The sequence below is a fragment of the Nyctibius grandis genome, chromosome 1 (genome assembly GCF_013368605.1).
Source record: "Nyctibius grandis isolate bNycGra1 chromosome 1, bNycGra1.pri, whole genome shotgun sequence".
Classification (NCBI taxonomy): Eukaryota; Metazoa; Chordata; class Aves; order Nyctibiiformes; family Nyctibiidae; genus Nyctibius; species Nyctibius grandis.
Window position 1 is genome coordinate 84,498,079 of NC_090658.1, and position 26,797 is coordinate 84,524,875.

Genomic DNA, 26,797 nt, shown 5'->3' on the forward strand with positions numbered 1-26,797 from the left:
ATGAGTGAATTTCAGCCTTCCCTTCAGGACAGTACACCAGGCTTGTTTAATGGATCTTGGAGTGGATGGCACCATTACCAGATGACCAGTGCTGCAGAGGCAATCATCCTTCCCTCTCTGATTGCGATTATCTGTTCAACAGGCTTAGTTGGAAATATCCTTATTGTGTTCACGATAATGAGGTATGGAATTGAATACATCTTTCAATAAGATTTATTGCCAAAAAAATAAATGATGACTGCACTAAGAAAATTAAATCATGACTATAGATAGCAGTAATGTATGCCTGCTTAGCCTTTTCTGTTACGAGCAAGCACTTAAGTGCATGATTGACTTCAAACATATTCAAGGAAACTGAAATACATGTCTTTTTCCCTGATTTCTGTAGCTTCCTAGAACTCATTGCTTTATTTGGGCGTCACCTTACTTCTAGGAACAGGGCTTTAGTGCCAGTCGAGGATTTTCACATGGAAGGAATTAATACCTCAAGATATTTTTGTTGTATACTTAGAAGGTAAGATTGCTGAAGTTGCTAACGTTTTTTGGGTCATAAAATCTGAGCCAGCCATCCTTTATGCAAGAAAAAACCTTCTAGTCTCTTAATTTTAATGAGAGATTTTTTTTTCTATATAATAAAGAATTTGCCCTCAACTGGCTGATGCTACCACAAACTCTAAATCCATAAGCAAGTATCTTGAAAAAGTGGCTTTTATCTGCGGTGCAAATTTAATATAAAGAAATATGACAGCATAAAGCTAATATACATCACACTCTACAAAGATTAATAGATGGACTCCACCTGTGCATATTGTGTTTTTAAAGTAAAGATTTCCAAAGGCCAACCTAGGGCTACATGTCTGTTAGCCCCTGAGCTTTAGTAAACTTCCCTTGAAACTACTAGAAATCCAGTGCCTGGTACACTCAAGAACATTGTAGCTCATAATCTGATAGCAGAAGAGAACAAATGTGGACACAGTATGTCTGAAGTGAACATAATGGGAATAATTTCTAAATGTATGAATGAATAGAAAGGAAAAAAGAAATCAATGACTTTCTAAAAATTAATTATAGAGTCTCTAAAATAATAGAATGGAAGGAAGCTGAGAACGAACAAAGATTTGTTTTCCATGGTGAAAAGCCTTTGTCTAACTTAAATAAAAATATGAGAGACAGAAGGAATAGACACAGACAATGACTTGAAAAAAAAGATTATAATTTAAACCGTATTTGCTCGAGAAAATTGCAAGCATTCAAATTTATGGGCATGAACATTTACACACAGGAAAATAATTTGGAAATAGTGTGTTAAAAAATTAATGTGGTAGTTACCAAGACGGAAAAAGGCCGCCACGAATGACAGATTCCGTAGATGAATGTACACTTAAAATGTAGCTACATTTTGAAAAGTAACCATGTCAAATTCTCACCTTCCACTTAACAGATCTGATTCTACACAATGCCTCTGCCTGAGAGTTGTGTCTTCTCTCTTTATTGAACACATTTTCTCATGCATACATTTTAATTTTGTTAGCATTACAGAGTCAATTCTTTTAAGATACAAGGAAGATAGATAGATTATCTCTCTAATTATGTAGACAGTTATTTACTTTCCAGTAGCCACTGCTTTACTGATAGTAGAACATGATAAAGGAAGACCCTTGGAATTTCAACTCCCCAATTTCATTTGCAAGTCTGCTAGCTAGGGATAAACATTTTAAAGTATGAATTTAAATTATATTATCTGCAACTTACTGGGAAAAAATAACTAAAAGTCCTGATGAACTTTGCATATAATATATGCCTATGCAGCGAGACAATAATATATGCCCATGCAGTGAGAATTAATTTAAAAATTACTAATGCAATGACTTTTAGCTGGCACTCCTTGTGTGAATGAATTTCATCCCTAGGGAATAATAGAGGGAGTTGAGATATGTTGCTATTTAGTTAAAAAGAAAATGGTGAAGAAAATGCTGCAAGAGTTCAGTGTCAGCCAGAAGTGCCCAATAATCTTCATCCCAGCAATTTAGAAAAGCTGGTCCTTAAAACTGCAGCTCTGCTAGCAAGTATTCTATGTAAACCCACTGACTTTGATGGATCAACTGCTGGGTGAACAGCTATGTTTTCCTGTGGAGGGGGGAAATGTAATCTGGACAATCCCAATTAGCTGCATTAATGTGAATTTGTATTTTTAAGAAAGAGTATGTTACAGAAGAGAAAAGGGAATCAATTACAATTTCAAATATCTATAAGTATGTCTTTTCAGATTAACTTGATTTTTAATAAGGTAACTAATAGTAAGTGACAAAATAACATTTCCTAAAATAGAAATTGCAAATAAGTGTCACAACACTTATTATTTTCATTCTGAGTCTTCAGCTGGAGATGGTGTATTTGCAACTGAATGTAGAGTCACCAGCAGAAACTTTTTGAAACTGCTACGTACGGCTAGTCTATCCAGATCAGAGGTTTTATGTTATCAGATTTTATATGTTATCATGTTGGAAGTTATTTAGTCAGCTAAAGAACAATCTAATGAGTTCAAGAATTATAACATGAGAAAAAAAATAGCTAAAGTGTGGATGGTACTAAGTGATGTTGATAAGAAATAAGTTTCCTGAAAAGATTCTCAAGAGAAAATAGGTTAACATGGAACTTTCAGGGACTGATCATGAGGCCAGCCAGATTTCATATTTTCCCTCAAAGACCTGGGGCGAAGTGTAGGAGTGTGTCAATAGTATTCCAAATGAAATACGCTGGGGAGATGTGGCTGATGTGAAGGAGTATAAGACTGTCGTACAGAAAGAACCAGATAAAGAATAGAGGAGGGACCAGAGCAACAGAAATACAGTAATATTTAATAGCACAAAGACATAGAATTTTTTGCTTATTAGTATTTTTTCATAAATAGGAAGCACTGTTGTCAGTTGGAAAACAACGGGGGAAGAACTGCTGGGATTGCTGTGGGCTGTCAATAGGCTAAAGCTGCATGAGAAGCACACACAGCTGTAATACATGTAAGGCTCTGCCTTTCCAGGGGAAAGAGGGAAACGCTAATGCCGTTCTCCAGGCTTATAACAAGGCCTGAAATACAACTCTCACCAGCTGTTTCCAGGAAAGATAAGATATTCAGACTGGAATAAGAACAGAAAAGAACAATTACTAGAACCAGAGGAATGGAGAACTATGAAAATTCACCTAAATTTGTTTTTTTTAGAAAGGGCTCAGAGGTGTATGCTTGCTCTCTATAAATCAGGACCAAATACAGCAGAAAGGGTAAAGGACTGTTTAGAGGCCAAAACTGGTACAATAGCAATTGGGTAGACCGCAGCCAGGAGGTATTAAAGGCTGATAACTAGAAGGTGATTTTTACCTTCCAGAACAGTGATGTCCTGTGATAGCCTTCAGTAGGAGTAGTGAAAGTAAAACCATTATTTCTGATATGAAATTACTCTGTTATGAGGAGGTCTTTTCTGATCTTGTTGCCTGTGACAGTCAACAACTCAGTTCAGTGACAAGGGTTATCTCTTCCAATCTTAGGTTCCTGCTTTTCCTAAAGCTAGCAAAAAAACCCCAACGTGTTAAACCACATACCCACTGACCTACGATGTATCTCAGCTGTTCTGTTCTTTATTCCTCACTGAGATGGGAAGCTTAGTGTCTCTGCACTGAGACAGCATGCTGTCAGTTTACTAGGATTTCTGTGATTCTGTTTTAGATCTCTTTCAGAAACAAAAAACAAGCTAATGTTAGAAATGTTGGACTTCCCATAATTACATTTGGCACAGCAACTGATACATGTCTCTAGGTGATGTTACCTGGCTTGACTATGAGATTCAATTAAACAGTAATATATTTTTGGACCAGAATATCTTGGACAAACTTCTGCAGCTATTGCTAATCTAATGCTGAACATTAGGTAATGTTGTTATCCAACAACAACTTAGATAGTTGAATTACTTGGAAGTATTCATCACTAGATACAGTTAAGTGAGGGAAAGCATAGAGACAGAGACGTAGAACAGAAATGGCTGCCATTTCTTTGTGAAGATTTTCATAATGGGAACTGAGAAAGATTCAGTCTCACAAGATTTTATAGGCCTTATACAATTGTACAGATGTGAGCAAATTTTTTTCAGCCTAACTTTGATTGCCCAAGCCAGCCATCAGGCTCTCTCCATGGAGAGGCATGAAGGAGAGTAATACGTATCATTTTTGCCATATACCTATCTGAGACAGGGTAAATTGCCTCCCCCAAGTTCTGTTTCTCTGCAGTGATTATAGGAAGCAAGATGACTTGGAGACATTAGAGGTCTAAATTACAAACTGATAAAATCAGTTTAGAAGAATCCCACCCTCAATTAAAAGGAGAAAAGATACTACAAGTCTTTCCTGATAAATACTGAGATGGTTTTTTAGCCACTTGGGGAAAATAACAGGTACAGAAATGACCCAAGAGGGAGCACAGTGCCTGCTTACCAGCAAAAATGGCTACAAGAGAGTGTTAAGTAGGTATAGAAATGCTGCTGTTGGACCTGTTCTTCTCAGGGACCAAGGATCTAGGTAAATTCCAAGTGAGAGCAGAAGGGAAGTGAACTATGGTTAGCATCAGACCTGGAAATTTAAAAAAGCTTCTTCCATGTCAAGCTGGTTTGCTGGGAATGGTTAGATTTTATAGGGAAGGAGAGACCTGGGCAGGAGGATGACTTCAAAGATGGTGCTACCTGCCATTGCAGACCTAGCCCATAATGGATACCATTTTCACCTTTCCTGTTTGAAGAAAGGGTATGTGCTTCTGTTTTTAAATCTGTGATACTTATAAATCATCTTGTCTTTGACCTGAAAGATCACTTCCAAATTAACACTTAAGCTTCTAGTTAATGAAGACTCTCTGTCCAGGAAGGTATAAATAAATTCTGGTGACAGCACATAATGCAGTCAGAGGGGATAAATAATGACTGATGACAACACATAATGCACTTGTCATGTTCCTTGAAGTTGTTACTGGAGAGACAGCCAGTATATGGATTATCACATTGTCGTGTCTGCTCAACACTTCTTTTTTTAATGTATTGGGATAATTCAAATCCATTTTTAAATGAGTTTAATCTGTAGAAGTAGGATTGAAGAGAAGGTAGGACTAACCACAGATCTGATGTTTTCACAGATTTTGCAGAAGAGCGATTGTGGTTTTGTACATTTTTCATGGGGTGTTTCAGAGATGGAAATTAACCTGGCATGAGTGAAAGAATGAACTGACCAGCTAATATCTGTGGCTTGAGAAACTGCTGAGAAGCTTTCAGATCTGTGGTGAGAAGGTAGAAAACAGTGAAAGGGTGAAAAGAAAGAAGTTTGAAATTGAATCTATCACTGTGGTTTTCCTGGTTTACTTTTTCCTTTTTTTTTTTTTTTGTAGTGATAATTGTAGCAGAAGGCAAGCACCACTGTCTTAATAAAATATAAGAGAGTTATAAACTATAAAATGTGGCCAAAATTACTTGAGATTTTCCAACCCAAACCATTCTATGATTCTATGATTATAAAGTTTACTGCATAAGTTACCATTTAAATATTGTGGCTCTGAGCCACCACAGGAAACTATATGAAAATCTGTACGAAAATACGTGTCCTGGCCTCTGGACACTGATCTAAAAAAGCACCATTTTCTGAACCTCAGTGTAAAGCATGAGACAGTGGATATTACAACACTTCCCTTTACATCAACCATGGGACAACTGTTCAATGTATATTCTTTGTTGATTAAATTTAGCATAAAGGGTGCAAGTTTAGAATTTGAGATTCTCATTCTGAGTCCAAAAGTAATTTCTCATTTAGTATGATTTATCCTGTTTACGTGAATGAAATGAAGCAGAAAAATTTTTAACTTTTTTGTAAAAAGACATGTACAGGCAGTTTTCAGACACTTTAAAACCTGTGTGTTTGAGCATAATGGTATCACTTGATGCCTTGCAGGAAACACAGTTTGGGGCTCTTTTTTCCTGGAGATTTTGCATCCTTCAATGTTCACAAAGCTAAAGGCACTGGAGGAAAAAGATCACATATGCGTCATTCTCTCCACAAGCTCCAGTTATTAGTGCCAGCAGATATACTTTATAGATGTCTGGCTTTGGTTTCAGCATCATAACCAGATGACAGTGAATCATACTTCATAATTTATTTAAAATGTTTGAAAAGAATACTTTTGCCTGGCTCATTCCTTTTAGCTTAAATTTGTTTCTTTGGAAACATAGTTATTTCATAGCTTGTAGCATGCAGTGAAGGTAACATGAAAAATACGAAATTAGGAACCGTTCTCACACAGGTCCTTTTAGGAAGTGATGGGCATAGAGTTGGACTTCTGAACATGGGTTTTGGGTGGCCAGGTGGAGTTCTCCCAGCTGCAGGTTCTTCTGTATCTTCCAGTAAGAATGACAAATAAACTGGTATTTTGTAGTAGACTGGAAAAAAAATGGTTTGAGATGCTGAAAGGAAGCCTAGACAAATATCTTAGACTAGATATCTAATTTGTAAGTGAATTTAGGTAAGGTGATTTCTATATGGAGACTGTGGATAAGGATCTTTTTAATAAAGTCCTGTCATTAAAAAATATTTTATAAATATCAGTGTTTTGCAAAGATGTTTTAGGCTTCTTTCCTTGATTTGTATAGAATAAGGAAATTTAAAGTCAAGAATTCTTTCAACTGCATGTATAACATTCCTCCAAGCCTAAATCAGGGAGTGTACTAGGATAAGGGTTACATTTTGGTAAAGGAATCTAGGAAAGCATATATATCACACAAAAGCTATGCAATATAGACATTATGAAACTGGCAAAGCCAAACTCTCAGTACTTAAATGAAGACTGTGCATACAGTTTTAACTCAGTTGTGTTCTCTATGTATGTATAAGATTCATGACACTATCTTTAAATATTTGATTGCATACTGGTTTTTTTCCAGAGGATCATTCCTCTTTCAGCATTTCCCTTTTTACCTTGACCACTCAAGAACCTCCTGTCTGCATCTTTAAGTAAGATTCAGCCCTGGGTCAACTGCATTGCAGAAAGGCTCTGATCTCTCCTCCTATTTATGCTAGGTTGATATTTCTGGAATTCCTAAGTCCATCAGACCTGCGTTTATTTTAAATACTTTATAGTTTTCAAAGGAGAATGATTTTCGTTCTGTGCCCAAGGACAATATGCGTTTATACAAAGCTGTAGTAATGCAAGAATGAGAAATGCCATCAGTTTCGTTTAATGATTTTTTGAAAACTGCAGGAATCCTGTTCTGATATTTGTGAAGGTGGTAGAAGTATTTTGTGTCTCACTATAGCATCATGCTATGAGCAAGGTCTTAAGAGATCCTAGTCACCACCAGTATAACTGTTCTTTCGCTTATCTTTAGAGGCACAGCTTCTAGTAAAGGCTTGATGTCACTAAAACTAGATTTGTTTTAACCATTCTTGTTTAAGATAAAAAATTGGCTTTCAGGCAGACTGCGGAAACCTAGTGTATCTGTTATTTTTTAAAATCTTTGTTAACATGCAGTAAGAGTACAACAAGGATTTTAGTTTTTATCCTAACTACAGATTTCGAAACCAGCTTCTGTATATATTAGAGAATCACAGAATCACAGAATGGTTAGGCTTGGAAGGGACCTCTGGAGATCATCTAGTCCAACCCTCTGCCAAAGCAGGTTCATCTAGAGCATGTTGCACAGGGTTGCATCCAGGTGGGTTTTGAACATTTCCAGAGAAGGAGACTCCACAACCTCCCTGGGCAGCCTGTTTCAGTGCTCTGTCACCCTCAAAGTAAAGAAGTTTTTCCTCCTATTCAGGTGGAACTTCCCATGTTTCAGTTTGTGCCCTTTGCCCCTTGTTCTGTCGCTGGGCACCACTGAGAAGAGTCTGGTCCCATCCTCTTGACACCCGCCCTTAAGGTATTTGTAAGTATTGATAAGATCCCCCCTCAGTCTTCTCTTCTCCAGGCTAAACAGACCCAGCTCCCTCAGCCTCTCCTCATAAGAGAGATGCTCCAGTCCTCTAATCATCTTGTAGCCCTCTGCTGGACTCTCTCCAGTAGCTCCTTGTCTTTCTTGAACTCTAGGGCCCAGAACTGGACACAGTACTCCAGATGTGGCCTCACTAGGGCAGTGTAGAGAGGGAGGATAACCTTCCTCGACTTGCTGGCCACACTCTTCTTAATGCACCCCAGGGCACCATTGGCCTTCTTGGCCACAAGGGCACATTGCTGGTTCATGGTGAACTTGTTGTCCACAAGGACTCCCAGGTCCTTCTCTGAAGAGCTGCTTTCCAGCAGGTCAACATGTACTAGTGCATGGATTGATATTTTTGATCTTAAGGAAAAAGTGACCAAATTCAGGAAAGAAAAGTCTGCTTTGGACCCAAGAGGTGTTCCTTCATATGTCAGAAAGACTATGAAGGAAAACAAAAAGACAAACTTTCCTGCATAGCACGAGGCACTAGTCAATCATTAAAAGACAGTCAAGAGACAACTTTGAACTTAAGAGCTAGGATAAGTAAACAGAGCCAATGGGATGATGGTTGCTGTTGAACTTGCAGCATACAAGAAAGCATGCTTCCATGAAGTGGAATGCCGTCACCGAAGAGAGAGAGAGAAAAGTTATCAGAAAACAGAAAGGAGACAGTAGAAAATTGAAGTTAGAAGTAATTTTGAAACTAATAGAGTATGGCTATCATAAAAAGGCTACACTAATGCATGATACTAGAAGCCTTATTTGGTTGACATGCAGTTAAAAAAGAGCCAATAAATTATCAATTCCTTTGAAGTTCAATTTAAAAGCCCTGTTCTTATATTTGAATATAAGTAATGTGACAAATTACAGTCTTTTCCTGTATTCCTAAAGAATTTACACATAGCAGTATCTTTAATCTTTCTGTTTAGAGAAAAATTTTTATGCAAAAGACAGTAAGTATTAAGTCAGGAAAAAAGTATGACCTCCTAATGAGAAAAGATGGAAAATCAAAAACTTAGTATAAAAAATAGTCCATGTCCCAAGTAAAGCCATGTCTTAAAATAGACATAAAATCATCCCAAATTCACAATAAAATCAAGAAACATAATTACACCTTAGTAAATGCTATGGCTAATGCAGCATATGTTCTCTTTCACATTTCTCAAAAATAAAAGCACTTTTAAAGGAAGACACAAGCAGGTCAGACCTGGGAAGGCACAGAAGAAGTCTGAACTGAATAAAATGACAACCACACGCAAATTAATCTGTCATATTGCTGGATAATGTTTTTATTCCCATAAATCCTCTACTTCAGAATAGGAGTGAACTATGTCATGCAATAGTCCAACAGAGACCTTAGTATTTCAGCACTTCTTTTTGCAAATCAAATTTCTTTATAAGATCTTAAGAAGTGGCAAAACCAGCTGGTCTCTCCATGGAGGTTTAGGGGTCATTTTATGAGGGGTTCAACATATAACAGTTTGCTTTTCATTACTCATTTTAATATGGAATAAAAAAATATATTAAGGAAAGCTGTAAAAACTATGCAAGTTGAGTATGCATATTAAAATTTATGAGAAAGTTTCCTAAACTGACACCAAACACGTTTTTTAATATAGATTCCTCTTTATGCCACAGGCCAACACTACATAAATTAAATCTGAATTAAACTTTGGTAGCAGAACTTTTGCCTATACATTAAAAGAAAACTTCCTAAGAAGCAACCCACACCACTTCTTCTCTGGATGAGGACGTACATAGGCACACAGAGACAACAACCCTAATATAATTTTCCCTCATGTACATCAAAAGTAAATTTGTGTGTTCAATGAAAATATCACTTGCCTAAGTGAAATCAGAACTGTGTATGCTGCAGACAGCATTTCCTCAATCCTAAATTTTTATATACTTGGATGATGCAGTCTCTGGTGAGACAGGAGAGATGGTGAGATGGGTGAAAAAAAGGTTCAGTATGATATCCTACACTAACGTTGTTACCTGGAACGTTCCAATAAGTCACTTGACTCAAACTGAGTATGAACATTGCAATTAGCAATGTTAGTGACTTGTTTGCAATGGCAAAGAAACTTTTTGGCCTACGACAGTTTAAGAAAAGTGCGAAGACTTACATGTTCAAAATAACTAATGCAGATTCAGAAGTGATGTCATTCCTTATTCCTTAATGGCATACAAGACGCAGCTGGTAAAACCTATGCCAGCCTTTCTCTCTGACAGGAAGCTGTGAGGAACATCTCATTCCCCGTAGCATGACTCCACTGGAGCATGTCATAGGAAAACACTGCTGTTTGGGTCCCTTCTTACCGAGTGCACCTGCTTCCGATTACTTCTTCTGCGAACTTGCATTATACGAAAAAGTGTAATCCTCTTGATAGGGGTTCAGTTGTCTGTGATACAGGCATACTTTTGGTATGGCACAGCTGTATAATCTTGTCTCAGCCTCCTAAGAAAATTGCTAAATACTATGCTGCGTGAAAGTACCTAGAGTAGAACCATGTGTGCTAAGGAAGGTAAGATTGCAGCAGGAGACAAGATAGCTGAGGTGGAGACAGTTGGCAACTCAAAGGTTCAAGAAGAGCAACACTGGCATGAAGAGACATAAAATACTAAAGAGAATCAGTGAGTCTGAAGATGCCTTCACTCTCATTGACAGCTGTCCAGCAAAGACTCAAGGGTGCCATACAGGGGTGGTAAGAGTATTAATACTTAGCCTAGGAGCTTGCTAGTCCTAGCTGTCGGTTGTCTACTCTAATAGTCAATAAATAATTACTTTTTGTGAATATCCTGTTTAAAAAGTGTCTCTGTGCATGGGAAAAGTTCCCTGAGCAAAGTCTGAGAGTTACATAGTGTACCAGTTAATTTTGAGGGCTGCATAAACATTTATTTAGCCTATCCTCTTAAGGCTTCAGGCACATAAATGGAGAGGTGAAGCTGGGAAGATAAATCTGGAGTAAGTAGCTCCATGATGGCTGAGAAAAAATAGGCAGGTGTTCCAGGAGTTTGCAGCAGCTGAGACTGACAAGCGTGAAAAAATATGTTCCTGGTTTGCCCATTGTTGTAAAGTTGCTCTAAGAAATATTTACCAAGGCAGTATCACTGGTGGGGTGGGGCCATATATGTATGAAAGTCATGGGCTTTCAGTTATTTAAAACCAGAACCACTTGATTTGCCATGAACTAATCCATTTACTCATTCTTCACACTCCTTTTTCTGCAGCTCCACGCTTCACTTCACATGCAGTCACAAACACCCCAGTCAGAGGAAAAGGTAAAAGCCTTTTAAAAGCTCAGTCTCCTGAGCATACCCTTATTTGCCTTTCAGTGTAGTACACTTTGCTGCCTCTTGGAGCAATCCTAACAGCAGTACATTTTAAGCCAATACAGATAATAAATTACTAATTAACATTAATTGGATAATTGATGCTAATTAGTGATATTAATAATAACAGTAGTGTCAGTATACCATATTGTGACAATATGCAATACCTAGTAATAATGTTAGTCCATAGGTTGTCAAATATGATAGGTTAAGATATGTCCAGAGCAGGAAAAAAAAAAATGAGGAAAAATCATAGAATCATAAGATGGTTTCGGTTGGAAGGGATCTTAAAGATCATCTAGTTCCAACCCCCCTGCCACAGGCAAAGACACCTTCCCACTAGACCAGGTTGCTCAAAGCCTCATCTAATCTGGCCTTAAACACTTCCAGGGAGGGGGCATCCACAACTTCTCTGGGTAATCTGTGCCAGTGTCTTACTACCCTCACAGTCAAGAATTTCTTCCTAATATCTAATCTAAATCTACCCTCTTTCAGTTTAAAATCATTCTGAGCTCTAAGACATGTTTCCCCTCTACTTGTCCTATATCCATGACAGAAGAATGATCACATGTCTATGGCTTTTCTAGAAATCAGACAAGAGGACATGCAGCTAGCCACAACATCAGCTAGAAGCACTTACTCCCACAAAATACTTTCTCTTTTAAAACGTCACCTTGGTTTTCATGATCATATCACATGCCTGTGGTGATGGTTGGTCTCATAGGTGTTCCTCCAGGCAGCATCATAACAGCAAGCTTGACAGAAAGGTAGAAAGAAATGCAGTAATAAGCATAGGTAACAGGCACCACGTACCTGGCACCTTGTACTTTTCGAGAGCTCTGCAGGCTCCATCGCTGCCTCCTTCTCCAGCTCTCTGTGTCGGAGACACAACTCCGACACTCCTGTTATTGTTTGTTTCAGGTAAGTATTCGTCAGACTTTTCCCAACAAAAGACTCTTATGACTGTTAATTACTTTGTCAGATGAGGGCACATGGCTACCTTTAAGTTCCACTCTGTTTGAAATTACCCCATATTTTCAAAACAGCATTTTCTCTCCAATGCACCACTCATGTTTCATTTCACAAATTTATCATCAGACAACAGAAGACTGAAAGACTGAAAATTACATCCAAACTGAAACGACCAATAGAAACCCACTGCTGCAAAAGAATGGACACAAAAGCTGCTTGATAATTGTTTAGGGTGAGATGAATTTCTTGTTGTCTAGGTAAGGATAAGTCAGAATACTGGCAGGCTGGAATAAGTTTGAGTTCTATCAAGAAAAAGAATCATTTACATTTACATTGAATTGAATTTGTGGTGGTGTTTTCCTTCCATCCAGCCTAATGATTTCCTTTTCACCTCTAAGTTCATTAAATTACTTTTATTCCTTTGCTCAGATGAATATTAAAAATGAGAATTAGAAACCCAGGGATATTATCCTTTATAGTCACATATCAGTTATGAAAACATCCAGCAAAGTAATTGATCCAGAATGTGTGAAAAGTCATCTTACAATATTTAGGGAAATACACATTACATGCAGACCAGACTTTAAGGCATCATTAGTAACCTGCCCTTTACTTTTGTGAGAATCCTATGAAAACTCAGCTGTGTATCCAGGAAGACAATGTCACACAGCAAAAGGAGCCAGGATCAGCCAACACATAGGCAGTGACAAGCACCTCTGGATCTGGAAGATGCGGATTCAGTACCCATCCCAGGCTAGAGGGTTCCTCTTCACGTGCCATTCCTTCCCTTAATGATCTGCAGTGCCCATTAACGCAGCTAGTTTTATTACAAACTGCATTAGTCTGATAACTGCTAGACTGCAGCTGCTACCAAAATGAGTTACATTCACTGTTGATAAGTTTTGAGCTGCGCTTGGCTCTGGTTCCTTGAGCAACGGCAATATCATCCATTAAGCCACACGTCACATGGTGCCTTAAGAGCCTCAGCCTTTTGCGTTGCTAACAGCCCTCTCTCTGAAGTTCTGTAGTTGGCTTTCTGCTGGCAGCTCTGCGCCCGGTCATCCAAACTGCCATGGCAGCCTTTCCCAGAGGCTCTGGGGCAGCACTTTCCCCTTGTTCCCACGCTGTGGATCTTGTGCTGTTATCCTCCCTGCCCTGCACCTGCAAAACCAACAGTGTTGTTATGGTGCGTTCTCATGGGAAATGACTGCCACCAGCGTGAGAATCACCCCTTCTTCCCCTCCCTTTTCCTACCCTGTGGTCAAAGCTTCTGGTTGACATTAGTGGACCCAAAAACATGCATACCCCGAGCTTAACAGCAAGTCAGCGTGCAGCCTCAGCAAAGCTGGCTCTCAGCAACACCAACAGCCTCATAGGCAGGAGCAACTGGTAAGAAGTGAGATGAGAACTATGTTGATACTGTGGAAAAAGCATTACAGGGGGAACCACGTACTGCACTGGAGAAGAGACCCAAAGAGTGATGCTTGCCTGAAGCCCCCCCCATTACTTCTCTTCCACTCTCCTTTCATCTTTATCTTTCCCTTAAAGTAACTATATGCCATCAGCTACAGACCCTGCTAATAAATCTCTGTGCATGTGAACCTGTCTCAAAAACCTTTGTGCAGTACAGAGTCATGCACTCTTAATGAAAATGCAAATAACCAATGTTTGTATGGTTAGGTACCTTGTGAGCTTAAGCAGATTGAAACAAAAGGAAGATCTCACTAAAACCTTCCTGCAAAGGAGGAGCATATGAAAGCATTAAGGAGCTTTTGTGTCACCTGACTGTAGGCACCAGCTACAGTTCAGTCTCTCATTAACAGCAGGCAGCAGGGATGTCTAAGAGGTGGCTCACGGGGTGCATGGAGAGCACAGGAAAGAGTGGAAAATCACATCCTGTCACCTTCCTTGCAGCCTGCAGGAAGAGGGGGGCCTGGTTAGGTGTACTTCTTACTCCATGTCAGCTACTAATGTCACTTTTCTGTGCTTCCGCCACATCCCTATTTCCTTCTTATACACTTTTATTTTCTCACAAATATTTCCTTTAATTCACAGTTTATTTACTGATTTTTTTTTTTTGTAATGTCCATTGTAACTTTCTTTAGCATTCATTCTTTGGAAACATCTTTGCTGCCAATTTTAAAAGTGTTACAGTATTGCTCCCTTACTTTACATGGACATGTTGTTTGCACCACTTGCAAAATGAAAGCAAGCTCAAAGCATACATAGTACACCATGCTTATATGGAGACTAAGAGGTCAAGTTTTGTGTAAAGCAGGAGAAATCACAAGTTTAAGAACCTGAGAAGCCTGTAAATTACTCTCATTTACACTGATCCTGGAAGCAGTATCGGTGTCAGAAGCTATTTCCATAAGGCAGCCAGTGAAATAGGAGAGGCAGCTGTACCAAGAATGGTACAAAGCAGTTCTACCATTGCAAATGCAGAGAATTTCTGTTCTTTCTGTCATCATCATGAGGACTGAGAATAACTGCATGAAATTAGACCTAGCTTTTTAAGATATCATATACTAGAAAAGCCTTTTGCTGATTCTAGCAATAATGGTCATTACTTTAACCTTATTTAGTGAAAAGAACTTGGTTGCTGCAAAACTTGAATAATGAAAGAAATCTATTTCATACTCATATTCAAGGAAGACTGAAAATAATTTATTATCACATGAAATATGAACCTTTCTTGATCTTATGTGCTGGTTCCTGATTTTCATTGGCCCAAGGGCAATAATACCAAGCAACTTCAGTGCTGCAGGCACCTTGTTCTGACAGACTGGTGAACCTGATCTGTCAAAAACAAGTACAGGACTTTGAGCAACATCCCAAGGTCTTGCAGGCAACATATTGCCAGCTCCTACAGACAAGGATCCTCTGATTTGTATCAGATACTTACATTGTATAAAATATACAAGTATGGCTATGTATTCATACAGATACAGCAAAACAGGTTTTGAAAGTTACTGCTGTCCAGTTAATGATATTTCCAGTTATTTACGGGTACTAGTACTGGACTGTTTAATCCACAGTCTAATTAAACTTGAGGTTTTAGCCTAGTGAACACATTCTTCAGCAGTCAGTCATGTACTAAGCTTCTGCTCTCAGCTGTGCTGAAAAAAATTCACAACAGTGTTCCTATTTTTAGTAGAGTAGATGTAGATACATACCAGGGTATCTGAAAACAAAATGCAGCATTCAATTTGCACACATTGCAGTTGGTGTTATAAATGCCTATCTGGAGCTGACAACAGTGGCAGCAGCGACAGCAACTTGAGGTTAGTGCGGGGGCGAGGGCGGCATCGGGCTGTAACCGGGCGGTCTTCGTACTCTTGACCCCCCTGGAGCAGCGGCCCCGAGCTGCTTCTCCTCCACCCCAGACCCAGAGGTTCCCAGCAACAAATCAGGAGAGAAGGGGACATAGCCAGAGGCACCGCGGGCTATTTAAACGCACCTCCCCCTGTTGATTGGGGGTGGTGATTGATTGGGTGATAAAAAGCCTCCTGGAGGGCAGGAACTAGTCTCTGGCCAGAGGGAAGAGGGAGAGTCAGCAGTGACTGTGTGAGTCAGCAGTGATTGGGTGTGTCCCAGGGCGGGAGAGGCTGCAGCCGTTTACAACTCGTTGAGGAGGGCACTGACTCCCTCCCAGTGCACAAGGCGAGGAAGGTGCCAAGGAGCTGTGAACCAGGGGGGTCACCAACAGGTATTTCCCAGCTCAGTGAAAGAACAATGGTATCTACCCGGCGGAAGAAGACCAAAATGGATGTGGGAACCCAGACAGAGCTCCCACGGAAGGAGGTGATGGTGCAGGTTGCCAGCTGCAGGGAATGCTACAGCGTCTCTGTGGTGTCAGGGGGCTGTGTGCACTGTGAGCAAGTAGAAGATCTGCTTGGCCGAGCGGCACAGCTGCAAAGCCAGGTTGAAAGGCTTCAAGCCAAAGTAGAAAGGCTTAGGAGCATTCAGGAGGCTGAAATGGAGATAGACTGGTGGAGCCAGGCTCTGCCCTCCCTGCAACAAAAATGGGAGCACCTGCCAGAGAGCTCCCAGGATCGAGGGACACCTGTACTCTGCCCCTCTCAGGTGGAAAACAATAACTTAGAGGAGAGGAGTGAGTGAAGGCAAGTCTATGGCTGTGGCAAAAGGCGAGTGCCCTCCTTGCCTACCTTGCCTCCTCAGGTGCCTCTGAGCAATAGATATGAAGCCCTAGTGGAATACAGCCAGTCCAATGGGGATGTGGTGGAGAGGCAACCTATATCAGAGGTCCCACCACAGTCAGAAAAACCTGACAGGTTTATAGCTACCTCCTCCACAAGGAAGAAGAGAAGAGTTTTAGTGGTTGGAGACTCCTTTCTAAAGGGATCTGAGGGCCCAATATGCAGAGCTGACCCCCATCACAGGGAGGTCTGCAGCCTGCCTGGAGCCCGAATCAGGGATATCACCAGGCAACTCCCCAACCTGGTGAAGGCCACAGACTACTACCCCCTGCTGATCTTCCAGACAGATGGGGAAGAAGCTGCATCCTGTAGTCTGAGGGGGATGAAGAAAGACTACAAGGCCCTAGGATGGTTGGTGAAAGAGTCTGGGGCACAAGTTGTTTTCTCCTCCCTCCTTCCATTTTCAGGTGATGACATGGGATGGAATAGTAGGATTCTCTCTATTAATGCCTGGCTACGAGACTGGTGCTACAGGCAGGGCTTTGGGTTCTTTGATAATGGCTGGTTTTATAAGACACCAGGTGTGATGGTAATACATGGGAAAGGTTTATGTTGTAAGGGCAAAAGGGTTCTGGGACAGGAATTAGCAGGGCTCATTCGGAGAGCTTTAAACTAAATTCGAAGGGGGATGGGGTAGTAGCTGGGCTTGCACCACTGGGGCAACACTCTAGTGTTGAGGTAGACCAGGAGGCCTCCCATCCCCCTGGGGTGAAATCGGTGTGCTCAGCTCGCTCCCTGAAATGCCTGTACACCAATGCACGCAGCATGGGGAATAAACAGGAGGAGTTGGAAATCCGTGTTCGGTCGGGGGGCTATGATCTAGTGGCAATCACAGAGACTTGGTGGGATGCCTCGCATGACTGGAATGTGGTCATGGATGGCTATGTCTTGTTCAGGAAAGATAGGCCACTAAGGAGAGGTGGTGGAGTTGCTCTTTATGTGAGTGAGCAGCTAGAATGTATTGAGTTCTGTCCAGGGGCGGATCAGGAGTGAGTTGAGAGTTTGTGGGTGCGAATTAGGGTGATGAGGCCTTCTACAGGCAGCTGAGAGCAGTCTCGCAATTACAGGGCCTGGTTGTTGTGGGGGATTTCAACTACCCTGATATTTGCGGGGAGGCCTACTCAGCCAGCCATCCTCAGTCCAGGAGCTTCCTCCAGTGCATTGATGATAACTTGCTGATGCAAATGGTGGATGAGCCAACTAGGAGAGGAGCGCTGCTGGATCTTATCCTTACTAACAAGGAGGGTCTGGTTGAAGAGGTGAAGGTTGAGGGCAGCCTTGGTTGTAGTGACCATGAGATGGTAGAGTTCAGGATCTCATGTGGCAGGAACAGAATAGCTAGCAGAATCACAACCCTGGACTTCAGGAGGGCCAGCTTTGGCCTTTTCAAGCAATTGCTAGGGGAAATCCCATGGGACAGGGTACTAGAAGGTAAGGGGGCCCAAGATAGTTGGTTAGCATTCAAGGACTCTTCTTCCGAGCTCAAGATCAGAGCATCCCACCAGGTAGGAAGTCAAGGAAGGGTAGCAGGAGACCTGCATGGTTGAACAGGGAACTGCTGGGCAAACTCAAGTGGAAGAAGAGGGTGTACAGATCATGGAAGGAGGGGCTGGCCACTTGGGAGGAATAGAAGTCTGTTGTCAGAGGATGTAGGGAGGCAATTAGGAAAGCTAAGGCCTCCTTGGAATTAAACCTTGCAAGAGAGGTCAAGGACAACAGAAAGGGCTTCTTCAAATACATTGCAGGTAAAGCCAACACTAGAGGCAATGTAGGCCCACTGATGAATGAGGTGGGGGTCCTGGAGACAGAGGATAAAAAGAAGGCGGAGTTACTGAATGCCTTCTTTGCCTCTGTCTATACTGCTGGAGGCTGTCCTGAGGAGCCCCGGACCCCTGAGGCCCCAGAAGAAGTCAGGATAGAGGAGGAATCTGTCTTGGTAGATGAGGGCTGGGTCAGGGACCAATTAAGCAATCTGGATGTCCATAAATCCATGGGCCCTGATGGGATGCACCCGCGTGTGCTGAGGGAGTTGGCGGAAGTCATTGCTAGGCCACTCTCCATCATCTTTGCTAAGTCGTGGGCAACGGGAGAGGTGCCTGAGGACTGGAGGAAAGCGAATGTCACTCCAGTCTTCAAAAAGGGCAAGAAGGAGGACCCGGGTAACTATAGACCGGTCAGCCTCACCTCCATCCCCGGAAAGGTGATGGAACAACTTGTCCTTGATGCTGTCTCTAGGCACATCAAGGATAGGGGGATCATTAGGGGCACTCAGCATGGCTTCACCAAGGGGAAGTCATGCTTAACCAACTTGATAGCCTTTTGTGAGGACGTAACCCGGTGGATAGATGATGGTAAAGCTGTGGATGTGGTCTATCTCGATTTCAGTAAAGCGTTTGACACGGTCTCTCACAGCATCCTCGCAGCTAAACTGAGGAAGTGTGGTCTGGATGATCGGGTAGTGAGGTGGATTGTGAACGGGCTGGAAGCCAGAGAGTGGTGGTCAATGGGACAGAGTCCAGTTGGAGGTCTGTGTCTAGCGGAGTCCCTCAAGGGTCGGTACTGGGACCAGCACTATTCAATATATTCATTAATGACTTGGATGAGGGAATAGAGTGCACTGTCAGCAAGTTCGCTGATGACACAAAACTGGGAGGAGTGGCTGACACACCGGAAGGCTGCGCAGCCATTCAGAGAGACCTGGACAGGCTGGAGAGTTGGGCGGGGAGAAATTTAATGAAATATAACAAGGGCAAGTGTAGAGTCCTGCATCTGGGCAAGAACAACGCCATGTACCAGTACAAGTTGGGGGCAGAGCTGTTGGAGAGCAGCGTAGGGGAAAGGGACCTGGGGGTCCTAGTGGACAACAGGATGACCATGAGCCAGCAGTGTGCCCTTGTGGCCAAGAAGGCCAATGGCATCCTGGGGTGTATTAGAAGGGGCGTGGTTAGCAGGTCAAGAGAGGTTCTCCTCCCCCTCTACTCTGCCCTGGTGAGGCCGCATCTGGAATATTGTGTCTAGTTCTGGGCCCCTCAGTTCAAGAAGGACAGGGAACTGCTAGAGAGAGTCCAACGCAGAGCCACGAAGATGATTAAGGGAGTGGAACATCTCCCTTATGAGGAGAGGCTGAGGGAGCTGGGTCTCTTTAGCTTGGAGAAGAGGAGACTGAGGGGTGACCTCATTAATGTTTATAAATATGTAAAGGGCAAGTGTCATGAGGATGGAGCCAGGCTCTTCTCAGTGACATCCCTTGGCAGGACAAGGGGCAATGGGTGCAAGCTGGAACACAGGAGGTTCCACAGAAATATGAGGAAAAACCTCTTTACGGTGAGGGTGACTGAACACTGGAACAGGCTGCCCAGAGAGGTTGTGGAGTCTCCTTCTCTGGAGACATTCAAAACCCACCTGGACGCATTCCTGTGTGATATGGTCTAGGCAATCGTGCTCCGGCAGGGGGATTGGACTAGATGATCTTTCGAGGTCCCTTCCAATCCCTAACATTCTGTGATTCTGTGATCTGTGATTCATGTGTTTTCAACAGTGTAAAACCAGAATACCTCCACTAAACTCTGTTGCTTTCTTTCTAATACTTTAATCAACCTAATATATATATACACCCATTTTTCTTTCATAAATTACTTTTAAGAAGGAATCTCATTATTATGAAGACTGTTGCTTGTAGGCTTTTATTGTGCTTTTTCTGCATTTTTCTCACTTGATCTGTGAACAACATAAATAGTTCACTGATAGAGAGCTATTTCTAGCTAAGGTATAGCTTGAGAGCAGTAGAGAATTAAACTCATGTTACTACCTATTTAATGGCTGTTCTTCAGAACATACCGAAAGTACCACTTTCTGGGGGAAAAAAAGTCATCTGCAAGAATGATGTACTTTCCAAATCAGCTTTCTCAAATAGTTGAGACAAGCGTTGTGGGATTCCATGTGTAGATGATAATCCTTTAGAATAAGCAAACAGAAGTTGAATTTGTTTTGTATCATAAGCCATTGCTAACTGAAGGTTGCTTCTAAGACAGTAAAGTCTTTCAGCTATATCCAGTTAGGTGGAGACTAAACATTTAAATTACAGCTATAACAGACTTGAGCACTCTAGAGCTCAAATATATCAGAACATTCCATAGTTCTTTAAAAACAGCAGTCTTGCCTGTATTAATTTATCTCTATTGCTTTTCCAGAACGAACTTCATCTCAGATTTTGCCTCTGCTTGCTTCTTGTATGTCTGAGTTTTTAAATTCTCTCTCTTACTTGCTAATATACTATAATTTATTAAAAACTCTTATCATATTAATTAAATAACGTTGTGACCAAAAGCATGATCAGTTACAATAACACTTGTTGAACGTTAAGGGAACTACCTGAGTAAATGATATTTTGACATGTAGTACTAAACAACTTTTTAAAATGCAGTTTCCTTCTCTTGCAACAGCTATTCTTAGAATTTTTATTTTGTGGTCAACAATATTAACCTAAATATTTTATTGTTTTTCTATTATATTGCTCTGTTATCTGCTTTTACAGATACCTTGCTCTTGTCCAGCCACTTTGCCTTAAGGCACCTGAGAACAAGATCAAAGACAATTCAAGTCAATTTTTGTTTATGAGTGGCATCACTTGTTCTGGTGTTCCCTGTGTAGGTCTACTCAAAAGTAATAGAGTTCAAAGATGGTTTAGAAGGTTGCGCTTTTGATCTAACCTCACCTGATGATGTTCTGTGGTAAGCTTTCAAAGCTCAGGGGATGATGTCTTCAGCTGGTGTTGAGGATACCACCCATTTTGTCTTTGACATTCCTGAAAGGTAGATGGATGGATGGATAGAGTGAGTAGAATTAAAGGCTGAAGCTGAGCCTTGTATCGTTCAAATCATTGCATCTCAGATTGCATCGGTAGTATAGAGGTAGCCCCAGCACAATCAAGTTCAGCAAGACAGCTCCCACATAGCAAATGTAACAGTGAAGGACTTCTGTTTCTCCTTATCTTCTCTTGCTGCATTTGGGTAACTGTTGTACACAAATGGGATCTCATTGCCCTTTCTGACCTGGCAAACTCTCATATTTGGAAGATACAGATCACAGAAGACATTGACCACTCCTCAGATTGCACACATGACTTTCCAGTATCTCATGGCCAAGCAGATTCCTGCCTATTTGTTGAATTCAACGTAGCTTGCTGAATGATGACTAGCAAGGGACATAAAAGACAATTTTAAAGGCCCTCACATAACAGAGAGCAAATTTTGTCGGATACTGAGTGGTTTTATATCAGCATGTTCATCTGGATAAGGAAGGTATTTTTGGAGTGACTATCCTAATTTCTCTACCACGCTTGAGTTCACATTATTCTGCAGTCTCAGAGCACACGATCTGTATTCTTTTCAGGTGAAATTAGACTGGAAAAAGCTCTCTGGGAACTCAATGAATGGACTTCAACCACTGTTGTGTACTCAGTCCTTCATCCACAGGATCTAATTAGAGAAAATTCAAAGTTAAACCCCCTAACATGAGTGTAATGGGTCATGGCCTAAGCACCAAGTACTGCAGTCTACAGATTTTCACTACTCATTTGTACTACTTGTTAATGTAGACAAAGTCTAAAAGAGTGTATTATTTGAGCCTTTTTTGTTCCAGCCTCCCTTCCCCCTTCCTCCCCCCACAGCTGAATCGCAATCAGATTTTTAATGGAATTAACTCTCACTCCAGAGCTTAAGAAAAAGAGAAAAAATGTGTAACAGTACAGAAGTTAAATATTTTAATGTCAGCAAAGCTTGATGAAATTCACTGTTAAAGACTTAAGGTATTAGTAAAAACAATACCTGAAATATGACTGATTATTTTCAAGAACTTGTGAAGGACATGAGACCCCCAATACACCGAAAGAAATCGGAGAAAATAGGTGAAAAACAGAGTTCAAAGGATTTTGGGACTTCAGTCTAGTCCATCCTCTCTCAAATGGTGTGACCAATTGTCAGAGGCTTGTTTAATTCCACATTAGAGGTTTTAACACAGAAGAGTATGAAGTCAAGTAAGAAGTGACTCTGGTAGACAGAATAAAAAACAATGAACTTCAATAATCAGAAAGTTTAACAAACTATTAAGCTCTCAATTTGTAAGGTGACAAAAAACCCTCTATGTCTATTTGTCAGGAACAAATTAAACAAAACAATCTCATTTCCTTCTTTGATGGAAGTTGTCACGGTTTAAAGCTGGGCTGGCTATTAACCTGGTGGCAGATGCTCTCTGTTAACCCTCTCCCCCCCTAAGGGAAAGGGAAAAGGGAGAGAGACTTATGGGTTGGAAAGTTAAAACAGTTTTAATAAACTATAATAATGAAAAAGAGTATAATAACAATAATAATAGAAATAATCAAATATATACAAATATATACAAATATATACAAATATATACAAATATATACAAATATATACAAATATATACAAATATATACAAATAATATATACAAATATATACAAATAATATATACAAATAATATATACAAATAATATATACAAATATATACAAAGCCAAGACTGAGAGCTTGGAAATCCTCCTCAGGCAGAGTTGCTCCCCCCAGCACAGGCAGAGGGGAAAATGCAGTAGCTCCCCCCAGCACGGGCAGAGGGCAAAATGCAATAGCTCCCTGCCATCACACCTGCAGGCTTTTAACTGGAAACTGGCAAAGCTGGTACCAATCAGTGGGAGACAGGAGGGCCCCTCCCTCCTGGGCCCCACCTCCAGGAGGCAGTGGGTTAGTGATAAATAGGAAAGTGAGAATGACATGTATGGGATGGAATACCTCGTTGGTCAATCTTGGGTCACCTGCGCTGTCTGCTCCTCCCTGCAGGTGCGAGCCCCCTTCGGCTCTTCACTCATAAGCAGTGAGGAATTTAGCAGTGACGTTGGTTTCTCTAAGACTAATTGGCCTGGTTTGGGCCAAACCAGGACAGAAGTTCTCCAGTTAATAAAGAATAAATAGAAACAAAATAACTTGAATTGTAACAAAATACCAGCAAACAAAGTAGGACAAACAGTGTAGATTAAATTACACTAACGATGCAAAAATGGTTGAAAAAAACTGCTCAGAAAGTGGTCATCACTAGCCTACTATCAGACTAGCAAAATATCAGAGGACTAAGCAGACTCTGTCCTGCATAAATGTTTGCAAGAATTTTCACTAATTATACAGGTGCTGGAAAAAGAGCACACATACAGAATTCGGAAAGCTGAGAGGTATAAATTGTAGTTATCTTCTTGTAGTCAACAGTATTCCTAGAAGTGCTGAACACAGACTTGAATACTTAAAAGTACTTGCAGTTCTAGGTACTGCTACCTAAAACAGGCTCCATATATCTCTAATCAATAATTACAGATCAGAGAACACTTTATGAAAAATGTCATTTATATTTTTTCACATTTATGAGATGGTCTTTGCGTAATCACCTTGTTTGTTCTTTTTGCATTTTGTTTTACAGGTATACACTTTACCTTACTACAACAACTTTCTTTTTTCCTTTACCACTGATATTTATTTGCTATATTTTATTTTTATGTTACACATGGGAGATGCATCAGCATAACAAGAAAGCAGGAAGTTAAAGTATTAATCATGCTTCTTCCTAGTTCACATGTTCTGCTCAGACTACAAAGGTTTTATATGTAACAGGCCAAAAGGAACAGTCTTGAAATAACATTTAAGCACTGCATCATGTAACTTTCAGTGCTTCAGACACTGCGTTAGGTTCACAGGAAACAGACTAGGGATGGGATTCAAGGGAGGGAGCAAGATAACCCAGTTAGAAGGAAACACAGTGGAGAAAGTTATGGCTGAAGTCCTCAGCTTACCTGAGGACAACAAAAAAGCACAACTCAACCCTGCACTTCTGGCTGTGGGAGGGCATCTGCCCATCTGGGTCTTGTGGCTCCAGACTCTCAGTTCAGGGATTAGGAAACCCTAGGAGCATGTGGGTGCCAGGTCTGGTACCAGCAGCCATGCCCCAGGGAGCTGAAGGTCAGGTGCCCCCAGGCTACATTGCCCCTCCTGTGGGAAGGGGACTCCAGGCTCCACAAGGACTCCTAGCCACTGTTCACAGCCTGGGGAAGTCTGGGCAATAAAAGAAAACTGACCCATGAAACAGATGAAATACAATTTCTCAGCTTCCATGACAGCAGCTCCTGGTCAGCATGTTTTAGTTCTAGGACTAAGTGCTTTAGATTTCTGCTTGTACTGATTTCAACTTGTACCCATTTTCTATGAAAAAGGAAATTTATTTCCATTTTAGTGTGGTTTTTAATTCCTCAGGCTGGGGGATCATTAGCTTCTTTTCTCTAAGTCTCCTTTAAGCTCATAATAGTCATGTTTTAACTGGATATTTCTGTTTCAATTAGCAAAAAAATGTAGTCATAAATGAGAAGTGATTCAAAGCTATAGGTTTCATGTTGAAAATTTTCAAATTTTTTAATGAAAATAATTGTCAGTATTTCATCAAATATACATAAACAATTCTCAATGGCTCCTCTATGTGTGTAGCATAGGATCAAATTCAGCCTAAGCAGAAGAAACAGTAATGTGCAAACAACAGGAAAAACAAAGTTGTCGAGAGCTGACCTTTGCTTGCACTGGAGGTGAACTTGGTCTCAAATAACTGCCATTCATTAGTACACTCAATCCATGCCATCATTTTCCCACCTTGACTTTCCATGCTGGGGATGCTTCTTCGTTTTGCAGTTACACCACCAGTATCCCCAGGCAAAGAGTCATGAGGCTCACAGAATAACAGAATCAATCAGGTTGGAAGAGACCTCTGGGATCATCGAGTCCAACCATTGCCCTGACACCACCCTGTCAACTAAATCATGACACTAAGTGCCATGTCCAGTCTTTTCTTAAACACATCCAGAGATGGTGACTCCACCACCTCCCTGGGCAGCCCATTCCAATGTCTAATGACCCTTTCTGAGAAGAAATGCTTCCTAACGCCTAACTTGAACCTCCCCTGGCAAAGCCTGAGGCTATGTCCTCTTGTCCTATCGCTAGTTGCCTGGGAGAAGAGGCCTACTCCCACTTCACTACAGTCTCCCTTCAGGTAGTTGTAGACTGCAATAAGGTCACCTCTGAGCCTCCTCTTCTCCAGGCTAGACAACCCCAGCTCCCTCAGCCGTTCCTCGTAGGTCAGACCCTCCAGACCCTTCACCAGCTTGGTCGCCCTCCTCTGGACTTGCTCCAACACCTCAACATCTTTCTTGAAGTGCGGGGCTCAGAACTGGACACAGTATTCAAGGTGCGGCCTCACCAGTGCCAAGTACAGAGGGATGATCACTTCCCTAGACCGGCTGGCTACACTATTCCTAATAGAGGCCAGGATGCCATTGGACTTCTTGGCCACCTGGGCACACTGCTGGCTCATGTTTAGCCAGCTGTCAATCAGCATCCCCAGGTCTCTTTCCGCCAGGCCGCTTTCTAACCACTCTTCCCACAGCCTGTAGAGCTGCATGGGGTTGTTGTGGCCGAAGTGCGAGACCCGGCACTTGTTCTTGTTGAACCTCATGCCGTTGGTCTTGGCCCATCTATCTAACCTGTCCAGATCCCTCTGTAGGGCCTTCCTACCCTCCAACAGATCGACACTCCCACCCAGCTTGGTGTCATCTGCAAATTTACTGACGGTGCACTCAATCCCTACGTCTAGATCATCTATAAAGTTATTGAACAGCACCGGCCCCAGAACTGAGCCCTGAGGAACACCACTAGTGACCAGCCGCCAGTTGGACTTTACCCCATTCACCACCACTCTCTGGGCACAGCCATCCAGCCAGTTTTTAACCCATCGAAGAATCCACCCATCCAAGCCCCGGGCAGCCAGTTTGTCTAGGAGGATGCTGTGGGAGACAGTGTCAAATGCCTTACTGAAGTCTAGATAGACTACATCCACAGCCCTGCCCTCATCTACTAAGCGGGTCACTTTGTCATAGAAGATCAGGCTCACTGAGTGCTAAGTGCTTGCTCTGGTCAGCATGTTTGTGGTAAGTGCTGCCCCATTCCACATGATCCAGCTCAAAAATCTTCAGGTTTCTCAGCCAACCCTGACCTTCTACGTGAGCTACTACATCTCCATCTGCCTCAGCTATGCCAGCAGCAGCATTAATCCATTTCTCTGCATTCTACTTAGTGGGAACTTCCAGAAGACTCTCCGGCGGTGGACAAACGTGGAAGTCAGGATGGCAGAACAGGATGTCAACATCATCAAAAACACCCTCAAATCAAGTTTTTGA

The 26,797-nt window shown here is 41.5% G+C and overlaps 1 protein-coding gene across 1 annotated transcript; it reads left to right on the plus strand.

The window, feature by feature from the left end:
• MCHR2 (melanin concentrating hormone receptor 2) lies at window positions 1-26,797 on the plus strand. The gene is given in 7 exon segments (XM_068396335.1): window positions 1-182; window positions 21,057-21,078; window positions 21,080-21,252; window positions 24,004-24,122; window positions 24,811-24,814; window positions 25,257-25,318; window positions 26,523-26,797. Coding segments are annotated over 7 exon segments (837 nt in total).